Genomic DNA, 23,935 nt, shown 5'->3' with positions numbered 1-23,935 from the left:
TTTATCATGTCAGATTTAGTGTGAAATAAAATGATCATTCTATATTCTATACAAACTCTGTCAACAAGGTATCAGGCAGTGTTACTGTATAATTACTGGGTAATAAAATCATCTCGCAACCTTCACCTTTCCTAACAAATAACAAAGAAGATGTCGCAAGTGAAAACGTTTTCAAAGAGGTTTTTTTTTAACACAGTGTAACTACTGGTAATATGGAGCCAATATTTTGAATTACCAATTCATGACCGTATAGTGTTGATCTGAATAAATTCAACTGTTCTAGACTTTCACAAAGCATCTGATGAATCTAGCCTCTATAATCCTACATAGTTTCAGAGTTTCTAAACATACATGAGGCCCAATGGGCCTGCATCAAAGCATTTAAGAACAACAAATTTGACCCATGTGAAGACATAATTATCGGTTAGTTCATTTCTGTCTGGCTTCGCCCTATGAGAACATTATCAGCCAAATATCTTGATTCGGAGAGTTTTAGGTATTGAGATGAATTTTAATTTGTCAGGATAAATATATTGATGAAAGAAGGATGACCTATTACCTGTCCTTGAGGCATTGGCAAGCTAATAATCATTTGAACAAATTTGAATCCCCCGTTACCTGCAGGGCTGACATGCTTGAAGGAAGTTGCAGCCGGTTTGTTGCATGCTCGACTGATTTCCCGCACAAGCTGCCAACCGTTGAGGGCATCTAATAAGTTGATGAATCCAGGTGATCCATTTAGTACTGAGTAAAGAAATAGAGAAATGTCAGTTAAATCTTAAAATCTGGTTTTAATGTATTATTAACATTATCATCATTAAAATTACAAATAAACTGCCAGGAAACATGCACTAAGGTTGACTGGCAGAAGTAAAGTTTTTATGCAATAATCATTTCCTATAATAAAATATTTATGGTGACCTTCATCTCTGAAATTAGAATCTGACCTAAAACCTGAAATCACATCAACGAAACCAATTAAGGAATGAAGCATACAAAGTTTATTTTCACAAGTCCAAATCAAAGTTATTAAACAGACACAAACAAAATTTCTTTTTTTTTATAAAAATGATGGCATTGATTAGCGATGTGCCTTCAGCTATGGAAATCACCCACTGCAAGAACTTTGAGTCAATAATCACCACTGACAACAAGGATGTTTCATTGGCCCATACTGTAGGATGCAGAAAATAACTCGCTTTTTGTAAGAATTTTTGATCCAAAAGTTGGATAGAATTGTTGATAACTTGAGCATCTTGGTTTCAAGCATTGCTGACTCACCTTTAATAGGGAGGTTTGGCAAAGTGGTGGATATTTGAGCGGGTTTCTGGTGTGGGTTCATTCCATAACGAAGGGACAGCTGTGATACGCCAGCACTGTACTGACGACGGAAATAGTCAGAGATGGCAGCGTCATATTCTGCTGTGTGGTTAAATGCCTGGAAACAGAAAATGATAGTTTGAAGTCAAGGAAAAACAACATGGTTTATGATGTAGCATACCTAATACACAGGTTTATCATGTTCTTCGGAGATTTACATTTCAAAATTCTAATACACAGGTCTATGATGTTCTTCAGAGATTTACATTTCAAAATTCTATCAAATTTCATGAGAAAGGAAAGGTTACTATTTCATCTTGCAAAATCCTTAATACTGATTTCCTAAGTTAGTTTTTGAATGTCTGGATAAACAGGTCTAAAAATATACTGCCACTTTTGTTTTATCTTTTTTTATTTTCTCAAAACATGTATGAGTCAAACCAGAAAATTTGACACTAACCTTAACAGCTAATCGCTGTCTGGTAGCCTCTGTGGTATCAATGCTGGAAGTTTTCTTCATTTCTTCTAAAATCCTTTAAAAACAGATTCCATGCCATGTCTAATATTAATCTAATTGGAACATAGAGATCTTTTGTTTTAATGACAAATACAATAATGATTTATCTATGTTATATCTCTGAATGTATTTGATCAGTACATATTACTTCTATCAATTATAAATATCAATTTCTTTGATGAATAACATATAACCATATAATAACTGCAGTAAAAAACGTTTTTGACTAGATTTGGTAAAGTTACTAACTTGTACCAGTAACAATAATTAAGTCAGCCATAGGTATTTCTAATTTAGCCATCTTAAGATTTTCAGGTGCTTAAAAAAGGAAGCACGAACCGGCCATAGTCTGCGGGATCACACACTACTGTTACACGGGCATGGTTCTTGGCAGCCGCACGCAGTAGAGTTACTCCCCCTTAAATAGAGATCTCAGTATCATTTCCACCATCCTGCCTCAAAAGGGAGTCCAATTGGAAGGCAACAAGGCATATCACATAATTGTTTTACCAATAGAGTACTCATTGCATAATCCTGTTTACCCTATTTATCCTCAATTAAGTGCCCCTCCCAAGCATGAAAGTTTAATCTAAAAGTTTGATGAAGGCTTGGTATTTGTCAACCGCTTTAAGCTTATAAAAATACTACATTTTAGTAAAATTGATATATCTGTAACAAGAGGCCCAATTGGCCTGTATCACTCACCTGGCTCAACAGCAAATTTGAAGTTGATTTAGGTTATTTCTGCTGATACTATGCTGATAACCACTTTATTCAAATATCAGTGAGGCTAGGTTTATTCTACTCCAATAATATTAGAGGTTTACACGACAGGAAACTTTTGACAGGCTGTCATGTAACCTCTAATCAGCACCGCACATAAAACCTGTTGCTGTGACCCACCTAATTAAAGTCGTTTAAAAGTTATCTTTACTCACATTTCATATGATCTGACCTACCTTATTCTATTTATCTATCATAAATACACAAAGTCACACAACGTGTGTCCATATCTATGTCCAAGATCAGTGATTATTAGCCTCTTTTGTCGTTTAAGCGTAGGTCCCATTTGTATATACCGCCATACTTGTTTTGATTGTGACCTCTCGAGGTTATTTCCGGTTTATCCAAATATGGAGTTGAAATAGACGAAACAAACGAAACGCTGTGAAAATATTACGCTACGTTTTCCGTTTTATTTGCATTCCGTATTTTATAATAACCGGAACAGCAAAGTTGTTTTAGTGACCCAATATTTAACACAGTAGGTTGCAAGTGAATTATTGTGGATATAATTATATTTAAGAGGTGTCCATCAACAGTTTGTGCATAAATGGATTGATACTTCATCAACAAGTAAGCGTACACATATTTGTTAACATGAATTATCGTTTTAGATGGTTTATGACACTTTTTTCGTCGCGCCCTCGAATCAGGGCGCTGGCAGCTACAAGAAAAACACGCTGAGGGGATATGAGGTCGCATTATCCACCAATGTAATCAGTGGAATAAGACCTCATATACGTATAGGAGTAGGTTTATTCATGTCAATAAATTTTCTAGTCCTTCATTCCAGTACACAATTGGCCTTATATCAGGTTTCTTTGCTATCGAGAAATCATTGTTTGAAGAATTCAGCCTATTTGACCTATGTGACCTTGAAGGTAGGTCAAGGTTATTCATTTGAACAAACTTGGTTGCCCTTCATCCAAGCATGCTACAGGCCCAATATCAAATCCCTGGGCCACTTGGTTATTGAGAAGAATTGAGCCTATTTGAATTAAGATTTTTAAAACATTTGACACCCATGACCTTAAAAGTATGTCAAGGTCGTCCATTTGAACAAACTTGATGGACCGTCATCTATATATCCCAGCATGCTACTGATCCTAATCAATACCCAGGGCCTCTGGTTATAGAGAAATCATTTACAGATTTAAAAACGAAAAATATTTTGTCTCCTGTAACTGTGTGCATGTCAAATTTGTTCATTTAAACTTTTTACCCCTTTATCTCAAAACATGTGTGGCCCAATAACCCAGTATTATGACTCTGGGCCTTTTGGTTATTGAGAAAAAAATATTGAAACATCATAACACCTTTGTCCTCATGTCTTAGAGAGTAGGTCAAGGTCATTAATTTGAATAATGTTGTAGCCCGTCATCCCAGCATGCTAATGACCCAATATCATGACTCTGAACCTCTTGGTTATAGAGATGTCCTAAACTATTTAGAAAAGTTTGCACCATGTAAAATTGAAGGTATTGAAAGTAGGTCAAGGTCATTCATTTGAACAAACTTGATAGCCCTTCATTTTGAAATAGTACTTCTTGGACATCACGACCCTGGTTATTTGATTTCTAAGAAGAAGACAATAATGTAAATTATTTATGAACGGGTGACGCACAAAGATTCACCAAAAGGCAGTCATAATAGGTATATTGAGACTTTTTCCAAGGTAACCTTAAAATATAGACTGAAAAAAGACATGCGTCTAAATAAAAACTGTTTCAATATCAAACTTTGTATACTGTAAAAGTGGAAATGTTCGCGGGGTGGAAATTTTCGCTTATTTCGCGATCATTAAATCTCCCCGAAAATATCCACACGCGAATATAAAAACACGTGAAAATATTGACACGCGAATATTTCCACCAAATAAACTAAATACACTGATATCCAAGACGCAAGTTCCTGGTAGTAGACCATGTCGCCCCTGATGTGTAACGTTGTCATGGTCGGTCATTTGTCCGAGACATGGCTATACTAATTTGAGTAATTAGTAAAATAATAGTATTTAATCTAATTTAATGTTGATTATCATTAAACTTTCTTCATTTCATGATAATTACGATCGCTTCTACGTTACTGTTCATATCAGTCGCAAAGCTGGTCGGCCATTTTGTAGCTATAGTCCCCTAAACAGCACACGTTTCATTAGTAAAAAAATAAATAAACTTGCTTGTATTAGAAATGTTAATGTTGAGTCTCCGCGTCGTTATATGTTTTATTTAAATCAGACACTATCGATAGTTAAATGTAATGAATGGTCCGTTTAATATATTGAAAATACGAAACGGCTACTGTAGTAAAAGGGCTATATATGTTAAATATATATAAGTAAAATTAGGTCAGAATATCAATATGTCTGATTTTAAATGGCCAAGTCGTATTTAATTACTACCAAACTTATTTGATACCTGTAAAATTAACTATCGCTAATTGAGACACCTAGCGTTGTTTTGACTAGACATGAATGCTTATCACGTCACTCGGCATGACCGGACGTCCGATCCTTTCAACTTGACCGCGTGTGACGCCTTGCGTGGCCTGTCTACAAAGCTTGTGGGGGCAGGTTTACAGGTAATAGATTTATTGGAAATAATTAAGAGGTGTTCAATCTCAATTAAATAATCAAAATAATTAGTTAACACTGCATTCAACAATACATGGGTGATTTCTTAATTTACCATACAGTAGAGTACTGATAACGCATGCTATTTATACATTTTCGGGGCCTTAAGTTACAATCAGGTGTCTCGTACTATTTTTTCACCTCTAAAATATTTGATGTATATTAATTTTTTTTCTGTCACACAGACGTGATGCGATGATCATACTTACAACCAATTGACCTAAACGTGTCTGTTGATCAAATTTTGGTATATTTACTGGACTGATCGTCGCTAGCTTTCAATGGAGTTTGCCGAAGATGATCTTACTTTATGTACATGGTCAATGACATCGCAGCGCAAAAACATATTTTCATCATGACTGACAGCGTGAAAATATCCACACCGCGAACAGTTTGGAGGCTGACTAAGCGAAAATTTCAACGCGCGAAAATATCCACTTTTATAGTATCATAAGATTAATTACAGACCTATATCAATTTGTTCCACAGCATTTTCAGGTTGTACATTTGGGTCTGCCACGGTCTTTACAAATGGGTATAAGTTGCACGCTACCAGACTGAATGAAAACAACAAATATGTATCAAAGTTATAGTACATGCAACCACAGGCATACAAATTATACACATACAGGAACTTTTCAGAAAATCTGCTTCAAGGGTTGTCTATTAATAGAGGCATCACTCACCGTATCATTGTAAACCCAGCCTTCTTCATATCTGCCTGATCCGATTCTGTCGTACGCGCCAGAATTCCTTAAATAGACGACAGCATTACTTGAAAGGGGCTCAACAAAAACAGCCTAAAATACATCTTCACAAAAATGATCAAATAATAAGAAACAGGTCTGTTCCTGAAAATTCCATGAATACACATTGATCAGTGTTTTACTACCTGCACCAATTGTCCAGACTGCTCACTAATCTTTATAAACAACACTTATAGTTGTTAAAAGCACTATAAGAGCTTTGTGATACATTATGTACAAACTGAATTTTTATTATTTTTTACCAGAATTTTCCAGTAATTTTGCCTATTGCACATAAATCTCATACAATATCAACTGCATACACATTGCATGCATAGATCTTAATTCAGCCCCATTCAAAATAAAAATGTAAAATATGTATGTATTTGATGTAAATCTCAAATAAATTGCTCACAATTATGCAATTTTTGTTTTGCATGCATAGTACAGTTAAATAATATTGGTGAATTGGGAAAGATTTTTTCAGGAGTAAACTGCAAATTTTGGAAATTTGGCTTAAATATAATAAATATTAAATTATTTCAATTGGGAATGGGGCCCATTAAAGGCCCCAAAAAGCCCCCAGAAAAAGCCCTGCCATATGAGGATAATTGTATCCAATTTGTAATTTCTATTTTAATTATTTTAATTTAAGACAGGTGCATCATGAGATACCTGCTGATTGAGGATAGATCTGTAACGAAATTACTTACTTCATATTTTGTTAAGAATATACAGCATATATTCTTTAGAATTACATTAGCTGGTAGGTGACAATTCAAAACAATTAAAAATTGAAGTTGATATTGATACCATCCTCAATACGACCGTACTCCAGGGGTTTATCTTCATGTTTCCCTCTCTGCACCCATGGTGCAGAAAGTAAAAATAATAAAATTTACCCTGGGGTATCGAAGATGCACTAATGTTATAATGTATTAACAGCTGAACAATTAGATCTTGCAACCTGAAAGACAGAACCAATAGTTTTCAGAGCTTATAAAATGTTATTACTCCTCAACATTACAGCAGTTTACCTCCGTGAACAGCAGGGTGGAGGGTTTTGACACGTCCTCCCAGCATCTCTGCTGCTCCAGTGATCTCTGATACACAACTGAAACATTAACAAGGATTTTTGTCCATACAATTACCTTTTTTACATAGTCTGAATTTTTATCAACTATAAATTAATTAATGTCAGCCATACTGTTCGTTACATTAAAAATAAAATGCATTTATTCAGACTCACTAAAATTCAGACATTAATTCCTGAAAGAACATATACACAAACAAAAATATGTACATTTTTTTGAAAATTTAAGTCTCCAAATTGCCCTCAAAGTTTACCCCCTCAATGATAATGCAGGTTATCAATATTGATTGCAGATTTATCCAAAAGAAAATGCTTATGGCAGTCAATAATTTAGAAATATCGGGGCATCTTGTCATCTTTTTTCTGGACAAAACATGCATTTATTACACAATATCAAACCACTGTGACACTGTACTACATTTTGTATATGCATAATGCTTAACCAGAACATCCTTGTTTGATGGATTTTTTTTTCTTTTTCAATATTTCAAACTGGACACTAGTTAACAGTGAGAAAAGTCTAACTTTTTTTTATATATACAGTGTAGATATCAGTTATGTAATTCTGTTGATACCAATCTTACCTAACTGGTATCCCAGCATCCTTTATTGCCTTTGCAGTGCCACCTGATGCAGCAAGCCTCAATCCAAGGGCAACTAACTCTTTTGCAAATGGAATCAGACCTGTCTTGTCCGAAACACTAATCAATGCTGGAAAAAATTATCATATTCATTGATTTTGGTTATCTAAAAAAAATTATCAACCCTTTAATCTGGATATATAAGAAAAATTGTCAAAGTACAGTTCCCCTTTGGCCATTGGTGGCAGAGTGGTTAAGGTGTCCTGACACTTAATCACGTACTGGCAGTCCATGCACCTCTGGGTTGCAAGTTGGAAACCCATGTGTGGCAGTTGCCTAAGCTGGCATTGACTGTAGGTCGGTGGTTTTTCTCTGGGTACTCTGGTTTTCTGGAAACTTGTTAAATAATTAAGAGTATTTCAAGAGCCTTAAATTTTAATTTAATCCAGTTTTTGGTATTTAACACAGTTTCACACCTGTGTAAGACCATATATACTTAACTATACATCTATTTTTTAATGTGATGCAAGTCCAAGAATGAAGCATGCAGCTTACATTACAAATTCAGGAAATTGACTCCATTGAATTTCTGGAAATCCTACAAGTGTTATTTAAATTATTGTATAAGTCAAAGAGGAGAAAACATGATAATATTTAAGATACAAAAAAGTACAGTAGATATCTAGCTCAAGCTCACTGGATGTGTTCAGAGTGCTGGGCACACAGACATGTCACAGTCATTTACTTGTATAAGCTCAAGTTTTCTGTTTATCCAATGACAAGTCACAGTGTACAGAACACTCACACTATACAGAATTATATACAGGGATGATCATTGATGCACCACTGTTGGCATATCCCTGCGGGGCATTCACTTTTCACGGTGGGACCACAGGGGCACTTTACAATAATAAGTATACACGAAATGATTAAAAATTGGGTCAGTATAAACATAACATTATTATTGTGTAGCGGGACTGGACTGGGTCGATCATCGGTGATCAGGTAGCTCAATTGGTAGAGCATCTGGCTAGTGTTCGGAGGTCCTGGGTTCGAATCTCGGTCTGGCCACTACATGAAGGTTTTCTCCTCTCCTCAGTCCTGTTACAATGTAACGTGTCCTTTTGGTGGGCCTTTAAAATATTGGTATAATTTAATCCATTGAAAAAAAAGTGTTTCACATGAAAAATTAAATTAAAAATAAAAATCCTTTCATTTCATGCTGAGCACCGAACCCATGATCAGTGTAAAATGCGGACTTGTGCAGGGCGATTGTTGTTTACTAGTTGTTGGCCTATCACGAGTGATGTGCATGTTTCAGCTTTCTGCCTGCATTGTTTAACTTTTATTTCATGTCCAATAATGATTACTATTAAAACAATGGTAGCATTTAAAAAGTTGTTCGTTAGACTAACTAAATCTAGCGTGGACTAGTTTGGGTTTTTGAAACAAACTCAAACACGATCGTCACCGCGCCAGTGATCATGGAGTGTTACGCGACGTCGGTGAAAAGCGACAAAATACGACAAATAAATAAGTTTTATGAATACATAATGGGTCGCATACGTTCCTAAGAATATACTTCATATAAAAACCATGAAAATTTTAGCTGCCATTGTCCTTAGAGGTAAAATAGCACTCACCAATTTCCCCAGAAGCCATGTTTCAGGTTGTCAACAGCACGTGTTAAGCGATTTTAGCTGCGTCTGCCGATCGAACCCAACGACCTAGCTTTTCATTGGCCACTCGTGATAAAGGAGTGGAAAGTTCACGAACTTTTTAAAAAAATCCTTTCGATATACATTTTCTTATATAAATTTCTAAATTGTTTTTTTTTTTTTTATATATATATAAATTATGCTTATAGTTATCACGGACTTTTTTCTTCCCTTTTTTTTGAATACACGATAGTCTACTTTTATCAGAGACATGTAGACACTTTAGTATAGATCTAAAAGTTAACTTATGGTGTTAGATTATCTATACCGACGGACTTGTATTTAAAGAATAGTGATTTTGTTTAATTCAAATGAAATAATTGTCTCAATATTATTCGCCTTATTTTTCACACAAATGAGTACTAGCTGATGAATACAAATGGTGGTCATTACATGTTAGTACCATACGACACAATTGCAGGAGGAAAGGCTTCGGTTATAATGGTCCCTTTGATATCAAGGTTTTAATCGAGGTGAAAATCGCGAGATATGTTTCGCAAACAGCAAAAACAACCCATAAACTGGCGACTGTGAATGTAAATGGTATTAACACCAATAAAAAGAATAACTGGAGACAAATTCATTTGATAACTTGAATAACCCAGTACATCCATAATCACAATAGAGACGTTCAGTTTACTCAAATAATTCATCGTTAACGTCGTCAGTAAATTATGAAGTAGGCATTCAATTTACGACAACCACGAACTTGTCACAGGTAAGGAAACGCCGAAGGAGAAAATATGGAAAAAAAGTACATAATGAAATATGCTAATGCAACTACTCCGTAACTTTAGATCCCATTCTCATCTCATACCTGATACCTGGATGTACAGTGGCAGATAATATACGTACACATGTAGACATTTGTCTAGACTCTCGACATTTCCTTCTTTCCTGACACAAAGTTATAAAACGGCAATAGAAATTGGTGATAAATCATTTTAATTATGTCAACCAGCATACCTTGTATACATTACCTGTTCCTCGGGTATGATAAACCACACCCGCATCACATGACCTTCGACGTAACCGCCCCACGTGATCATAACTGTCCAGGAATAAGCCTTACACAGATACATGTAGATGTACATGTTCGGTCATTTACCTGTTTCATTTCTATATATAGTAGTATTTAAATTCGACAAGGGTACACCGACAAACGATGTGTATTGTAAAAGCCTTCCAACTTTAGCCAGATGAAAAAGAACATTGTATGGATATAAACTTAGTAGCCTTGTTGATGTGTTGATAATATCAAGGCAATTTTGAGTTTGAATAATAAGCTTTTAAACAGGCAGTGGAATCACTCGAACATTATTTTTGGGGCGAAGGACAGGTAGTGTGCTTCTGTATGTCCGGTTTAATAATGTCTGTTAACGAATCCATTTGTTTACGAAGGATATTGATATTCTCAGCTTTATTGACAGTTATAGGGATTTTCTTCCTGTGCTCAATGGATACACAGATATGGTTTGTATACATTATTATTTTATTTATTTATTTGTGGCATAATTAAAATGCATAAACATATTGCTATCTTTAAAAAGGCAAGTGTGTTTTATATATAGTATGGTTGCTGAATTTCATTGTTTAGGTATATACATAGTCACATCAAATCATAAATACTCGCTTAATTTGACAAATGTTGCAGCTCATTTCTTACCGGAACCGACTCGCATTGCCAAGAACCATTACACAGGTCGAGTCGATCGCTATATAAGGACATACACAAAGATTTACGTCACCGGCCTGTTATCCATAATGCATTGTAATATGACTTGAGTGTTTGCTTTATTCTCATTGGCCCACTTCATGTTTTCCTCTCCAGCACCTGTTTGTGAGTAGACCTGTTCGTGCTAAAAATAACTCGACTGGGAAATTCCCTTCACATTGCCGACCGGTTCGTGCTATTTTTAGCACGAACAGGTCTGCAATCTTTGCTTCCCTGTTGTCCAATCGCGCAACGCGTTAGTTTTGACAACAGCCAATCAGAATGCTTGATACAAGCGATCGTTTGGAACCACTTTGTTTACAATATGGCAGACGGTCAACCCACAGAACGCTTTGCTACAATAAACGAAGAAGAACTTAATGATCTATTGAAGAAAAAAGATGCAAAGAACACACGCAAGAACACTGCTGTCGCTGCGAAATTATTTAGGCAATATTTGGGTGCCAAAGGTCAGTCAACGGACTTCGAACATTATAGTAAATTAATAATTAATTGTTATTCATTTGTTTTATTTGGTCATATTACAAAGCAGTTATTGCATTTTGTTTTCGGCCTCGATGAACAAACTCTTGCCCAGGTCCGTATAGTCTCGTGTACACCAAAAACAAAATGCAATAATTGTATATTATCGACTGACATGTTGTTGTTTTTTTGTCAAAGTCACGTGACCTCCATTCGGAAGTTCAGCGCGCCAGTGCACACGAGGCTTGGATAGGGAAGCTGAACGGTCCAACACCTGGGCCTACAATGTTAGATAACTATGTCAAATGTTACGATTATCGATGGTACTTTGTATGGTAGCAGCTTCCCTGTCCAAGCCTCGTGTGCACTGGCGCGCTGAACTTCCGAATGGAGGTCACGTGACTTTGACAAAAAAAAACATGTCAGTAGTAGCATCTAATGCGGCGAGATGTCGAGATAGCGACTTCATAAACGCATTAAATTATCTCGCTATGTCGGTTGTTTTATCTCGCTATGTCGTTTTATTATCTCGCTATATGGTATATTTATCTCACTATGTTGACAAAATTATCTCGTTATGTGATGGAAGATCCATGCCACCATGTGTGATCACTATGATCTCTTTTACTACATGTTTACTATGCGAAAAGCACGTGTTGCGTGCATAAGTATGTTTTTTTTGCTCAGGGTAATTCATTTATGTAATATATTGTTCAATATTTTGTATCAGTAAAGTTTACAAGATTATAAACAACTTCACCTTTGGAATTTCACGATTTTATAAAAGACTGAGAAAATAAGCACCGAAATCGTTATCAATAATGTATTCACATACATGTACATGTATTTTTGTACTGGGACACGTGTCAATCAATGCGTGTATCGTGCAAACACGCGTAACACACACATCACGATAATTAAGCAGTTTTACAATTAATACCGGAGTTCCAACTAGAAATTGCCGTATATAAATTAAAGTGACATAACATTTTGAAGTTAGGGAATCCAATCCGAGAAGCCCTCAATTACAAAAGATAACCTAGTATGTACATGTATTATATATAGAGAGAATCTTACACGAGTGGCTATTTCATATGGAATTTATTAAACTCGTTCAATAATTTGATATGCAATGGGCCCTTAGGTGTTTCTAATAGAAAAAATTAAGTCGAATGATAGTAAAATTGAAATGTGTCAACAACTCACAACGTTTAAAAGCGTTAAACAATTGGTCTTTTGAACTAATAAAAAAATATTCCTTAAATAAAGTAAGAACATTCCACGTAACTGAGAATGATACAGAAATTGATTGCGATGATTGATGAGAATGTGAGAGTGATGCCTGAACGCGTAAAAGATGAATGGGTGACAAGAATGAAAGTTGAGAAAGTTAAAACAGCTAGCAAAAAAATATTACTGCAATTTTTGACCAGTGTTCGGGAACTAGTAAATGAACAAACAATTCCCGATTTTTCCTGAATACATTGTAAATTGACTGAATTTGGATACCAATTTTTGTGTCTTTGTTAACATCTAAGTAACAAATTCCAAAGGTAGAATATTGAATTTATGTATATAGTTATCATTTAGACAATTTTTACCGGTTGATAAGCCATATTCTTTTACCCACTGCACTTTTTGCAACATTATTAGAAAACTGATGCGTAGTAACTGTGTAGTAAAAGAGATCATGTGATCACATCTCATTTAGACGATTGGCTGAACCTCGCAATGCATTATGGATAACAGGCCCGTGACGTAAATCTATGTTTATGTCCTTATATAGCGATCGACTCGACCTGTTACACTTGATGTGTATATATCTCATTAATGAATTCAGCTTTGAATGCTCTTCACTTACAGTCAAACCTCGATTATTCGAACTTCGTTGATTAGAATTTCTCGCTGTATCGAACTTTTTGCTTGGTCCCGAATTTCCTCACTATATAACGCTACTAACGAACCTATGCATTATTCGAATCATACATCGAACTTTTTTTCATGGCCCGTTAGCTATGATATTATAGGTAATTGACGTCTCATGATTTTAACCAAAAAGGTTTACCTGTACTGACCACCATAACATTATACTTTATAACATAGTTAACTTGAACCCTTCTTTCCAAAGCAGTAAACATGTATATCAAATATATATATATATATTTATGCACTCGCATGTATAATGTACATGCATATAGAGTAAAACTTCGTTAACTCGAACTCGAATAACTCGAAAAGTATTACTCCGGTCCCGGCAAAAATCCTTCTTTTTCTAAGTAATAAAAACTCGGATAATTCGAAAAACTGGGTTATTCCGAGGTAAAATATTGGTCGCGATATTATAAAACCTATGTAAAATGTACCGGTTAGCCCGAAGTTGAAAACATCATTCTCATTTTTAAACAAAATGTGTCAGCAAAATACTCATCGTACGGCATCTAAACAGCAAATCCAGCCAAAACAGTTGATATTTTACAAGGCTATACATCCCTACTAGGGTGCAATTTAACAGAAGAAACTTGATAACATTTTGATATGTATCATCTTCTACCACAAGAGCATTGGATGTTACCAAAAACAAACATAGGATGTAAATCAACATTTTTTTTAGCTTGGATCGAGTCTGACATCAACACAACACTTTGATTATAAGTCTCTCCAGTACAAAGTACAGACAAGGGGACAGTAGTCTTCATTCACATGATAGGACCAAGCCATCTGGTAGGTTTCAGATCAAATTTCAAAGTAAAGTTACAAGTCTATAATTGTTCAATCTCCAGGAACGCTGACTCGCAATGTTGCCTCGTGAATGTCTGCCGATGGTGTATGTTAAATGTAAGCACTATGCGCTAGTCAGCCTCGCTGTTTGCACTCAGCCGTGAAATAGCCCAGTCTTGCTTAGAACAGATCAATGTTAATATATATTGCACATGTAACACTTTTAAACGAAACTGTGCTGTACAACAGCTAATGGCTAACTCCAAAGATTCAATTTGGCTGTGTCATTAAGCATATACCCATGTTGTGTTAACGATAACATAATCATAGCAAAGGTGCCATTCCAGCCATGTAAATTCCCCATAGAGATCGGCCAAAAATATTCTTTTACACTTAGAGACCATTCACTGATACTTTGCTTTGTGTCATCAAAGTTGGTTCCCTTGGCTATACATTTAATCCAAATTAATCGATGACAAACTAATTACGTAACTTAAAACACTGAACTAAGAACGCAGATTGTCACAAAAAAGATATGAAATAATTGTCTATTTTTACGAAATAGAAAAATTAGAACCATAAACTAAATATGAAAATACTAAAATAGTTAATATACCGCCGATAATATTTATTTTTTGAATAGTTTGTGAACAAAAGTTCTTTTTTGTGAACAAATGACATCTAAATTGTTTTTGGGTATTTAGTCCATTAAAAATTATCTAGCGTATAGAGAGTTATATCACTTGCCCTAATCCTGTCCTGTTTTAAAACTCATTTTGAGTTTCGGCTTTAATGTGTGTCCGCCAATGACATGGATAATAGTGAACATGACAGACCATCCTGTTACACTCTAACCCTCAATGGACATACGTGTCTTTCCTAATATATAACAACGCGTGGCACGCATACATAATGCCGACATATGTAAGCCACGCCCCTAAATGATCACCGCTGTTAATCACAATAACGACGTTAAAACGATGTATTACATGACTGATATAGTAAACAAATCTTGCAACAATATACCCAATATCATTATTTTCTTCAAATGAATGGCTTTAATGTCTATAATTTAAAATATTATATTAAAGCGCTTCTACCCTTTTTAAAAATCGCGTCTGATGGAGACTTTAACACCTAATACAATACGGTTCTCACAATAAGGATCGGTGTCTAGGTGCAGGTTGTAAAGGTGTCTTTAGATATTGATATTGAAATCAAGAAATATATTAGAAGCATAACACTTCCCTTGCTCAACTGAGTGCTTGATGTTTTAAACGCAGATGGCAATGACTTAACTGATGATCGAGAGATTAGCATGTGTGTAATGTCTTCCAAAAAATATCAGAAACGAAAGCCGCAATATGAAGATCATTGTTGATGATGAAACGTGGCGGAACATCCCATTATTATCTTTAGAGGATCTTTTTTATGGCCAGTCTTCCCACGCCAAATGCACACTATGTAGAAGAGTTTCAATCAAAGCTCGACCATTTTCCCAAGCGCGAAAGGCACCAACTCATCTTTCATCACAAACTGTGTTGTCCTTCGTCCTCTAGGAAGATCTTAACCCTAACGTTGAAATTCGCACTGCTGAAAGAAAAATGTTGACTTTAAAACTGCCTAGTGGATCAAAGGAAATAATCCATGGTCTTTTGGAGATATCACTTACGCTATCAAAATAGGAGTCTTCCTTTACTCTGTTTCTCCCCTCTGGATGATGCAGATGGTAAAGGTTTCTAGAAAGTCTTTGTCATTGTTCGTCCTCTATTGGCACTGGTATTTACACTCCTATCCATGAGGATGCATTTCTGTTGTTCTGGATAAAAGTGAAGACGACCATATCACGGAAACAGTGTTCAACTCTTTTTAACATGTCAGTTTCAAGTACATCGAAAATATTTCATTATATTAGCAAAACATTAGACATAACCATTGTTCCATTGTTCCTTGGACGTGAATATCTTACAAGAGAAAATAGTCTGGAGCACAACACAGTATTCTCCAAAGCATTTTTTAGGCAAGCGGCGACTGTCATACTTGACGGGTTAAATTTTGGAAACGGTAGGACCTTTATCTGGAAACGATATTAATGCGAAGATAACAAAAAACCATCATGGATAGTCTCTCCTGGCTGGAGAAAGATGACATTGTCGTTGTTGATCGAGGGTTTAGTGATGCTTTGCCAGATTTCGAATCATGTGGTTTCACAACAAGGGTGCGGTCTTATCTAAAACCTGGGCCGAATGGAATCCGAGATCCTACATATGCTGACAAAGAGCCGTTGTTGGTCAAACTCGATGCGAGTGTGGATAATTTTGACTTTCCAAAGTTAGACATTGAATTCTTTCGGACAATATCCTGTGGCACATACCAAATATCTGGCAGCTGACTACATCAGTGAGCATCTCAATGATGTTGGTAACTATGAGATCTGGTTATATCGGCTCTCACGAGACATTGTATGATGTCAGATCCACTCGGGACAAAGGATTAGTATTGCCGGTGTCCTGCTGAACAGAGAACCATACGGGTATGTCCCCACGTAGCCAGTATCCTATATAATAGGATACTACATGGATTTGGAAACCAGTGAGCATTTGCATCCAAAAGGTTTAAGATGACAAACCCCAAGTAATTTAGATTTCGCTACCAACCATCATCTTCCTCCAGGTATGAGGTATGTCGACTTGGACAATTGGAACAACGATTTTGACCAACACTGACATGGCCAAAGAGATTCTAGAATGAGGAAGCCATATTGGATTCCAGATTAGGTGGTTTGATGTGTAAACCAACATAAATCTATTAAGTAGCGTTCTCGTCAGAAAATTGATTCAGCATTTGTAAGAACATTTAATATTTGTAGTTATCAGGGAATTTGACGGCCATTTTGAAAGTGGAAATTTCACTTTAGAGGGTTATTAGTGCAGGTGTCAGTCCCTGTGAAGTAATCAAACTAGTATAAACAATTTATTCAGCTAACTTTACAATATCTCAATGCAAAACAGATTTTACAGTCTGCTCATTTTTCTTTTAAAAATTACATGACTATATTTCAATTAATTAATTAATATTGCCAACCAATTTTATTTGCTTTGCACAAAACTACTAATTATTATTTTTTGACAATATTCTGTTTGAAGATGTTTTAGCACATAATTACGAATGGACTGCAATATGAAGTTATGTAAAAAGAGATCGTTATAACTCAAAATCCATTACATTATTATCTCTTGTTCCTGGTATATTCAAAATTGAAACTTCTTGCTTTGCATATATGATATATAACATGTTAATATCAGCCTGATTAGCTTTCTGGGGGGGAAATGAAGGAATGAATTAGTAGCGTTTTCCCCGGAAACCATTTTTTTTTCATTTTCGACACCAACAGGGCAGGACTACTTAGTCTACCAATAGCACAAACATGCTATCGTATTTACTTCTTGGGCCATTTTGAAAACCTACCATTCAGTATCATTTTAAGTCAGTGTTGATTTATCTATCATTTATTCTTACGAAGTTAAATTTCATTAATGACGATTAGTAATTCTTTTTAATAGTATAATCAAGACTTGTTTTGTCATGAAAAATTAAAGATTCTTTTGCGTTTTTATCCAAGAGGGCCTTAGGGGCCGCGGTGGCCGAGTGGTTAGGGTATACCGACACTTTAACACTAGCCCTCCACCACTGGGTTGCGAGTTCGAAACCTACGTGGGGCAGTTGCCAGGTACTGACCGTAGGCCGGTGGTTTTTCTCCGGGTACTCCGGCTTTCCTCCACCTCCAAACCTGGCACGTCCTTAAATGACCCTGACTGTTAATAGGACGTTAAACAAAAACAAACAAACCAATCCAAGAGGGCCAACAGTGATTGACAGTCCATTGTTTTGAAGGGGCTTTTACATGTCAGTGATTTTGCTCCAGGCACATGTCTTTGACTTCATATAGTGGGAAACATCGATAAAGGTATCGAGAGGGTTGGATGTAGGTAAATGAAACGTCTAAGAAATTAGTTTATGTGGCCTCACGTCCACGCAACAGCCTGTGTCATATGGAACAGATGAAAAGGAGGCCTCATCAGACTAAAAGTAGGTACAGAAAGAAAGATCAAACAGATTAAAGAAAAAGTTTTGCAATATGGGCAGCATATTATTTCTGGTTGGTGTTTCCTTACTAGGAAACACAAAAGTGAAAAACACCACTGATTCTACCATTATCTAACTTTTGGTTGCTTTCTACAATCTAGTCGGTGGGTTAGAGGGTGTATTACCACTGGTCCATTCGATGTCCTCTAAACAGAAGATACATCGTATTCAGGGAAACCATCCTCAAGAGAACCCCTAATTACGTCGCCTTTAACGACATGTAGAGTGATATGTAGCAGGTATATCGACACGAGGGTTTCATCTACATGGGTTGCCGATCGAGGTCTACAATAACTCTGTTAGAGGTCTTATTTGTATTTCCAATACGGAATAATTGCGAAATTTTCTTTTGTCTATATAAGATACTCAATTTCAGTGCCATATTATTCGTCATCGTTCACGACTTCCCAGCACTCTAAGTGAAAGTTGTTTATCTGGTGAAGATATTGTCAAGTTCATTGTATAACTAATTGGACGATAACGCTCACTCATATCTGCAATGGTCCACTTACCATGATCATGAATTCCAATTAGTATCATCCCACACTCATGTTACGCACGGGATTATTCATTCAGCGATACAAAAAAAACCGGATAACGTTATCCCCTTAGAGGATACTGTATAACTGTTAGTTTAATATCATAGTGAAGGACAGTATTCATGTCTCCGACGTTAATATGAGGCCATGATCAAAGTTACTGCCAATGACGTAAATCTGATGTACATATATTAATATTGCTATACAGTGCAACTTCCAAAAACCGATCCTCCGCAAAGCCGATCACCTCTTGAAACCGAACAAATAGCAATGTTCGGTCTTCTGTAAATTTGCCTTACCTTAGCGAACGACAGGTGCCCGACAAACCGACCGTAAATTAACATTGTGATTGTCGTCGAAAGCATTGTTTTGGGTAATACATGTGAAGTAGGTGAATTTGTACGCAACACCTACGACAAGAGGGGCATTCTTTATCTTTACCCTTCGTAGGAGAACTTCCAGGGTCTGGAGCAATAACCTAGAACATTTGAGAGCATCTGGTTTAAACGCGGCATATAAAAGAAGGTTAAATACAATTCATGACATGCTCCAATGACTAGCTTTATACATTTGACAAGGATGTCCCTTACTGACCTGCAACTCGAAACTGTCCGAGATATTATGGTCCATTGTAGCTGTGTGAATTTTGATAAAAATAACCTCAAAGAATGAAGCGCTTGACCCCTGATAAGATCTTTCTAAAATAGTATTAATTACCTGTAACTTGACCCGACGACCCTGAAACTCTAACGTGTTTGAGATATCATCGTTATTTGTATTCCTATGACGTTTGATCAAAATCCTTCAAGGGATGAAGCCGCTACATCGTTGACAACGGATTTTCTAAAAATAGTAAATGACCTTGACTCGACAACCCTGAATTTCGAACTTGTTTGAGATAGCATGGTATTTTGTATTTGTGTGACGTTCCATCAATATCAATCAATGAATGGAGCCGCTAGAGTACTGACAAGTGGCGTTACTAGTAGCATATATGTTTGCATAATTAGGCTTTAGGCGGGAATGTCTCTAAAGCAGAACCATCAAACGCACAAATCAAGCAATGCTAAATAAAGTATGTAAAAATGCCTATCTAGAACCTTCCACTCACTAGTAAGCGAATGCGTCTGCGCATTGTCAGGCCGGATGTTACAGCTGAATCTGAAGTTTCGTTGACGACAGGGAAGCTAACAATAACAATTTTGAAATACAATGTCGATGTTCTGCGTTTATCGTCCCGTGAACAGCCAGGGTCATTTTGAGGCGGGATTTCAATATAGTAGTTGGTGAGCACCTTACTGAACTAAATACGGGTGGCCCATCGCATGCCATTCACAGCAATTAGGGTAAAATGTCTTACCCAATGACACAACCACGACAGCACACACTGGCCCGTCTCACAACTTTTTGAGAAACACAAACCGACACGGATATAGGGAGTGTCGAACCTCGTACCTAGGATCTTTATCTGAGGCTATGTGACCGGCGCTCTAACCGACTGAGCTATCGAGGACCTACCTATTAACACAGATGCAGGTCAGTAAGGACGACATGACTCTTCCATAAATATGATCACCAACGTGAAAAATTATTTAGTTTAATTTTACAGATTCTGCATTGTTACATAATAAAAAAACAGAGAAAAAAACAACAAGCAAACAAACAAAAAAACGTTACATATGAATCTGACCGATGTTATTTCCTGAACCTAACCGGTCAAACTCGATCACTTCAACAAACCGAGCCCTCTCTAAACTGGAACAATATTCATATACAGCATGATCGGTTTAGAGAATATTTAGATGGGTATAATATAGGTTATGTGTTGTCGTAAAGCAATGACTTGCTGTACACTTGGGGGACGGTTGTGTCAATTTGATTAGGATTTTACGTGACTCTTTATTCGTTATTCAAAAAAATGTATATTCTTTGGCGGTATAAGTGGAGGTGCCAAGAAAATCTTAGCAAGAAACATTTACTTTATAAAGTTTCGTGGGGGAAATTCATAATGTTAGCATGTAAGTGGCGAACTTTAAACGAGTGGCTACCAAGCAGGTGAGATTTTTGATGATTATTTTAGTTTTCGGGACTCACTGGAATACAGTCATTGTGTAAGTGTGAACATACCTACCATCACAGCAGGTCTCCTGTTGTCAGACAGCCCTGATTTCCCCTTCATGTGAAGATTGTGCCACTTTTTCTCAACATCTTTTACCGCACGCCTGATACGTGACGAAGCGCCAGTTTTGTCATATGGAGGCACTCCAGTTTGGCTTTCTTATTTTGCTAGGTTCTCCCGTCTGTCTGGAGCCAGTTTCAATAACTGGGTAAGCAGACGACCGGACACGTGTTTTTCCACATGCTACTGTCTGTAAACAGAAAGTAAGGAAATCGGAATGAGATTCCTTTGGCAACGAACCCTTCAATAAGGTATACAACAACCAAGTATGGTGCTTAGAATTTTTATACAACGGAAATAAAGCCACTTCCCTAACAATTTGTTTGTTTTTGTTTAACGTCCTATTAACAGCCAGGGCCATTTAAGGACGTGCCAGGTATTGGAGGTGGAGGAAAGCCGGAGTACCCGGAGAAAAACCGCCGGCCTACGGTCAGTACATGGCAACTGCCCCAAGTAGGTTTCGAACTCGCAACACAGAGGTGGAGGGCTAGTGATAAAGTGTCGAGACACCTTAAACTGAATCCATCACAAAACAACAGTCTGTTGCGAATCAACTCACCAAATCCCATCTCGCTAAAAAGATTAATTCTATTTGGACAAGAAATGGTTAACTCTTTGTACAAAAAACCCTTCATCATCGCAATCCCATGTACAAACCAGACTATGTGAATAAGCGAGCATAGGGAACATTTTAGACTGGAAAGTGAGTTAATGATTTGATCCAGTTTTATATGACTATCTGAAGTGGTTTTCGGGAAAAAAAACTTTCCTTGTTATTCAATCTTTTCATTTTTGTTTATTGTTTAAAACATAGTACTATTGACTGGAAGGAAATTGTCTACATAAAACAATTGTAAAGAGCAATTTACATAATATGAAATTTCAAGACTTGCTATCATTATTGACCTATGTGAGAATGGCCCATGTGGAGTTGCGATTAGGCGTATACGCAATTAAGATTATGGATTTGTGATTTGAACATATTTTAGTTTCCAAAATGACAATTCGATGAGAGACATGTTCTAACAGCTTACGAGCTCTTCTTCATAAATACAACATATACAATTCAATTTAAATCACGTGACATACATTATTCGTATATAAGAAACAGTTTTACGAAGTAAAAGTAACAATTGTACCTTTGTTCAAATCAATTTTGGAGCTACATTAAGGGGGAAAAGATAAGAGACAGGAAGGGAAATAGAGAGGGTACAGATTCGATGTCGATTGTGAAGGGTTCATTTTGGTAGTATAAAAACGTTTTTTTGCATGAAAAAACATTTGTACAGATTTGACAATATCGTATTTTCATGTTTCATTGGAATACAAGTACACTATTTCCCCCACACAAATACTTCTAAATTGATGTCTAATGAACACAATTTGAACATATAAAAATAGTGGTACGCATCTTCAAAATCAGCACACAAACAAATAGGACTGACAAACCCCTACTCTAAAAATAGATATGGCCGTAGATCCCTACAGCGGTGCCTTTCCGGCCATGTAGTATAGATAGATGGTGATTTCGAGTATGCAAATGATCGGGCACACGTGGAGGTACAACAGACATGTTATTCCTACAATTCTGAAAACAAACATCGGATTCAATATCATTATCTTTTTTTTTTTTTTTTTTTACAAAATATTTTATTCCCCCAGACATGTAAAAACATTATCATTATCTTAATCATTGCATAAATGTACAGACGACGGAACAAAATAAGGTGATCATCTATGTTAAGACGACTGCAGGCTGCTTGATAATTACCAGGGTTTCTTAAATCACTGTTTGGATCACCGCTACTTGTTAGGATTAAATGTTGTAGGTACATTGGGGCACTTGTATTGTGTAAATTGTTAAGGTACACAGTTTCTGCTCTTTCCTTCACTGCTTGAGTGTTTTCCAACCAGTTTCAATGTATACAGATTTGCGCGAGGATAAAAAGCCTAAGAATGGGGACAACCATAGCTGGTCCTAATTGAACTATTTCTGTGGAATCGGACAATTGATCAGAGCAGCTATGCCTATCACAGGAGGTATATTCTAGTAAAGGTCGAATAAAGGAAATATTCGTATGATAATATTTAAGAGTAGTTCTACTTTGTATTCCAGCCTTTTAAAAGGAGTAGCTTTTTGAGAAGAAGCCTTTATTACTTGGTTTATATTGTCAGTCCATTTAGAATTGCATCTAAATGTTGATGCGAATCAATGAAATCGATAGGGTCATCGTTGCGTACCAGGTTTGGTTTGTTTGGGACATTTCTCGAAGAAAATAGAAATGTTTCATTCTTTACAGGATTAAATGGCATAAAAAAATGATCGGACCAGTCATGTAGACGCTACGCTCAAATAGATTAGAAGATTTACGAAGTGATTAATCGTCTGCAAAAAGTCTGAAAATGATTTCCATGGAAACAGCGAGGTCATTGATACAAAGAAACAAGCATTCTGTGAGTATTGCTAAACCAATACATCATCATTTTATGTGTAAATTCAACTCTATTGGGTTGAATAAACAATGTTTCCTGCCCATAAAAGATATTCAGGTATTCTTTTGGTATGTCTACTGCACAGAGTAAAAGAATATAAAGTGAATTTAAAGTGAAATGTGTGATAACAGCCTTGGATGTAATATAAACATGATTCTGCATAGCACAGCATAGTAGTAAACTGATTTTATTATAAAATTTATTGCAAATCCACATGGAATACCATCTTCTGTTCAAGGGTGGCCTTAAATGACCTCGCTGGTGATAGGCTGT

At 36.3% G+C, this 23,935-nt stretch overlaps 1 protein-coding gene across 2 annotated transcripts; it reads right to left on the bottom strand.

Annotated features, from left to right (window-relative positions):
- Positions 1-618: 618 nt before the first annotated feature.
- Positions 619-11,164, bottom strand: LOC117320689 (bifunctional purine biosynthesis protein PURH-like; the record flags this gene model as incomplete). Of its 2 annotated transcripts, none has more annotated exon segments than XM_033875203.1 (9): positions 619-744; positions 1,282-1,438; positions 1,781-1,853; positions 2,177-2,255; positions 5,721-5,809; positions 5,939-6,005; positions 7,036-7,112; positions 7,676-7,802; positions 11,057-11,164. In XM_033875203.1, coding segments are annotated over 9 exon segments (811 nt in total), but the record flags the coding sequence as incomplete, so codon positions are not given.
- Between the last annotated feature and the right edge of the window lie 12,771 nt (positions 11,165-23,935).

Source organism: Pecten maximus, unplaced genomic scaffold (assembly GCF_902652985.1).
Source record: "Pecten maximus unplaced genomic scaffold, xPecMax1.1, whole genome shotgun sequence".
Lineage (NCBI taxonomy): Eukaryota > Metazoa > Mollusca > Bivalvia > Pectinida > Pectinidae > Pecten > Pecten maximus.
The sequence above is the reverse complement of the archived record's forward strand: the minus strand, read 5'-3'. Positions and strand labels throughout refer to the sequence as shown.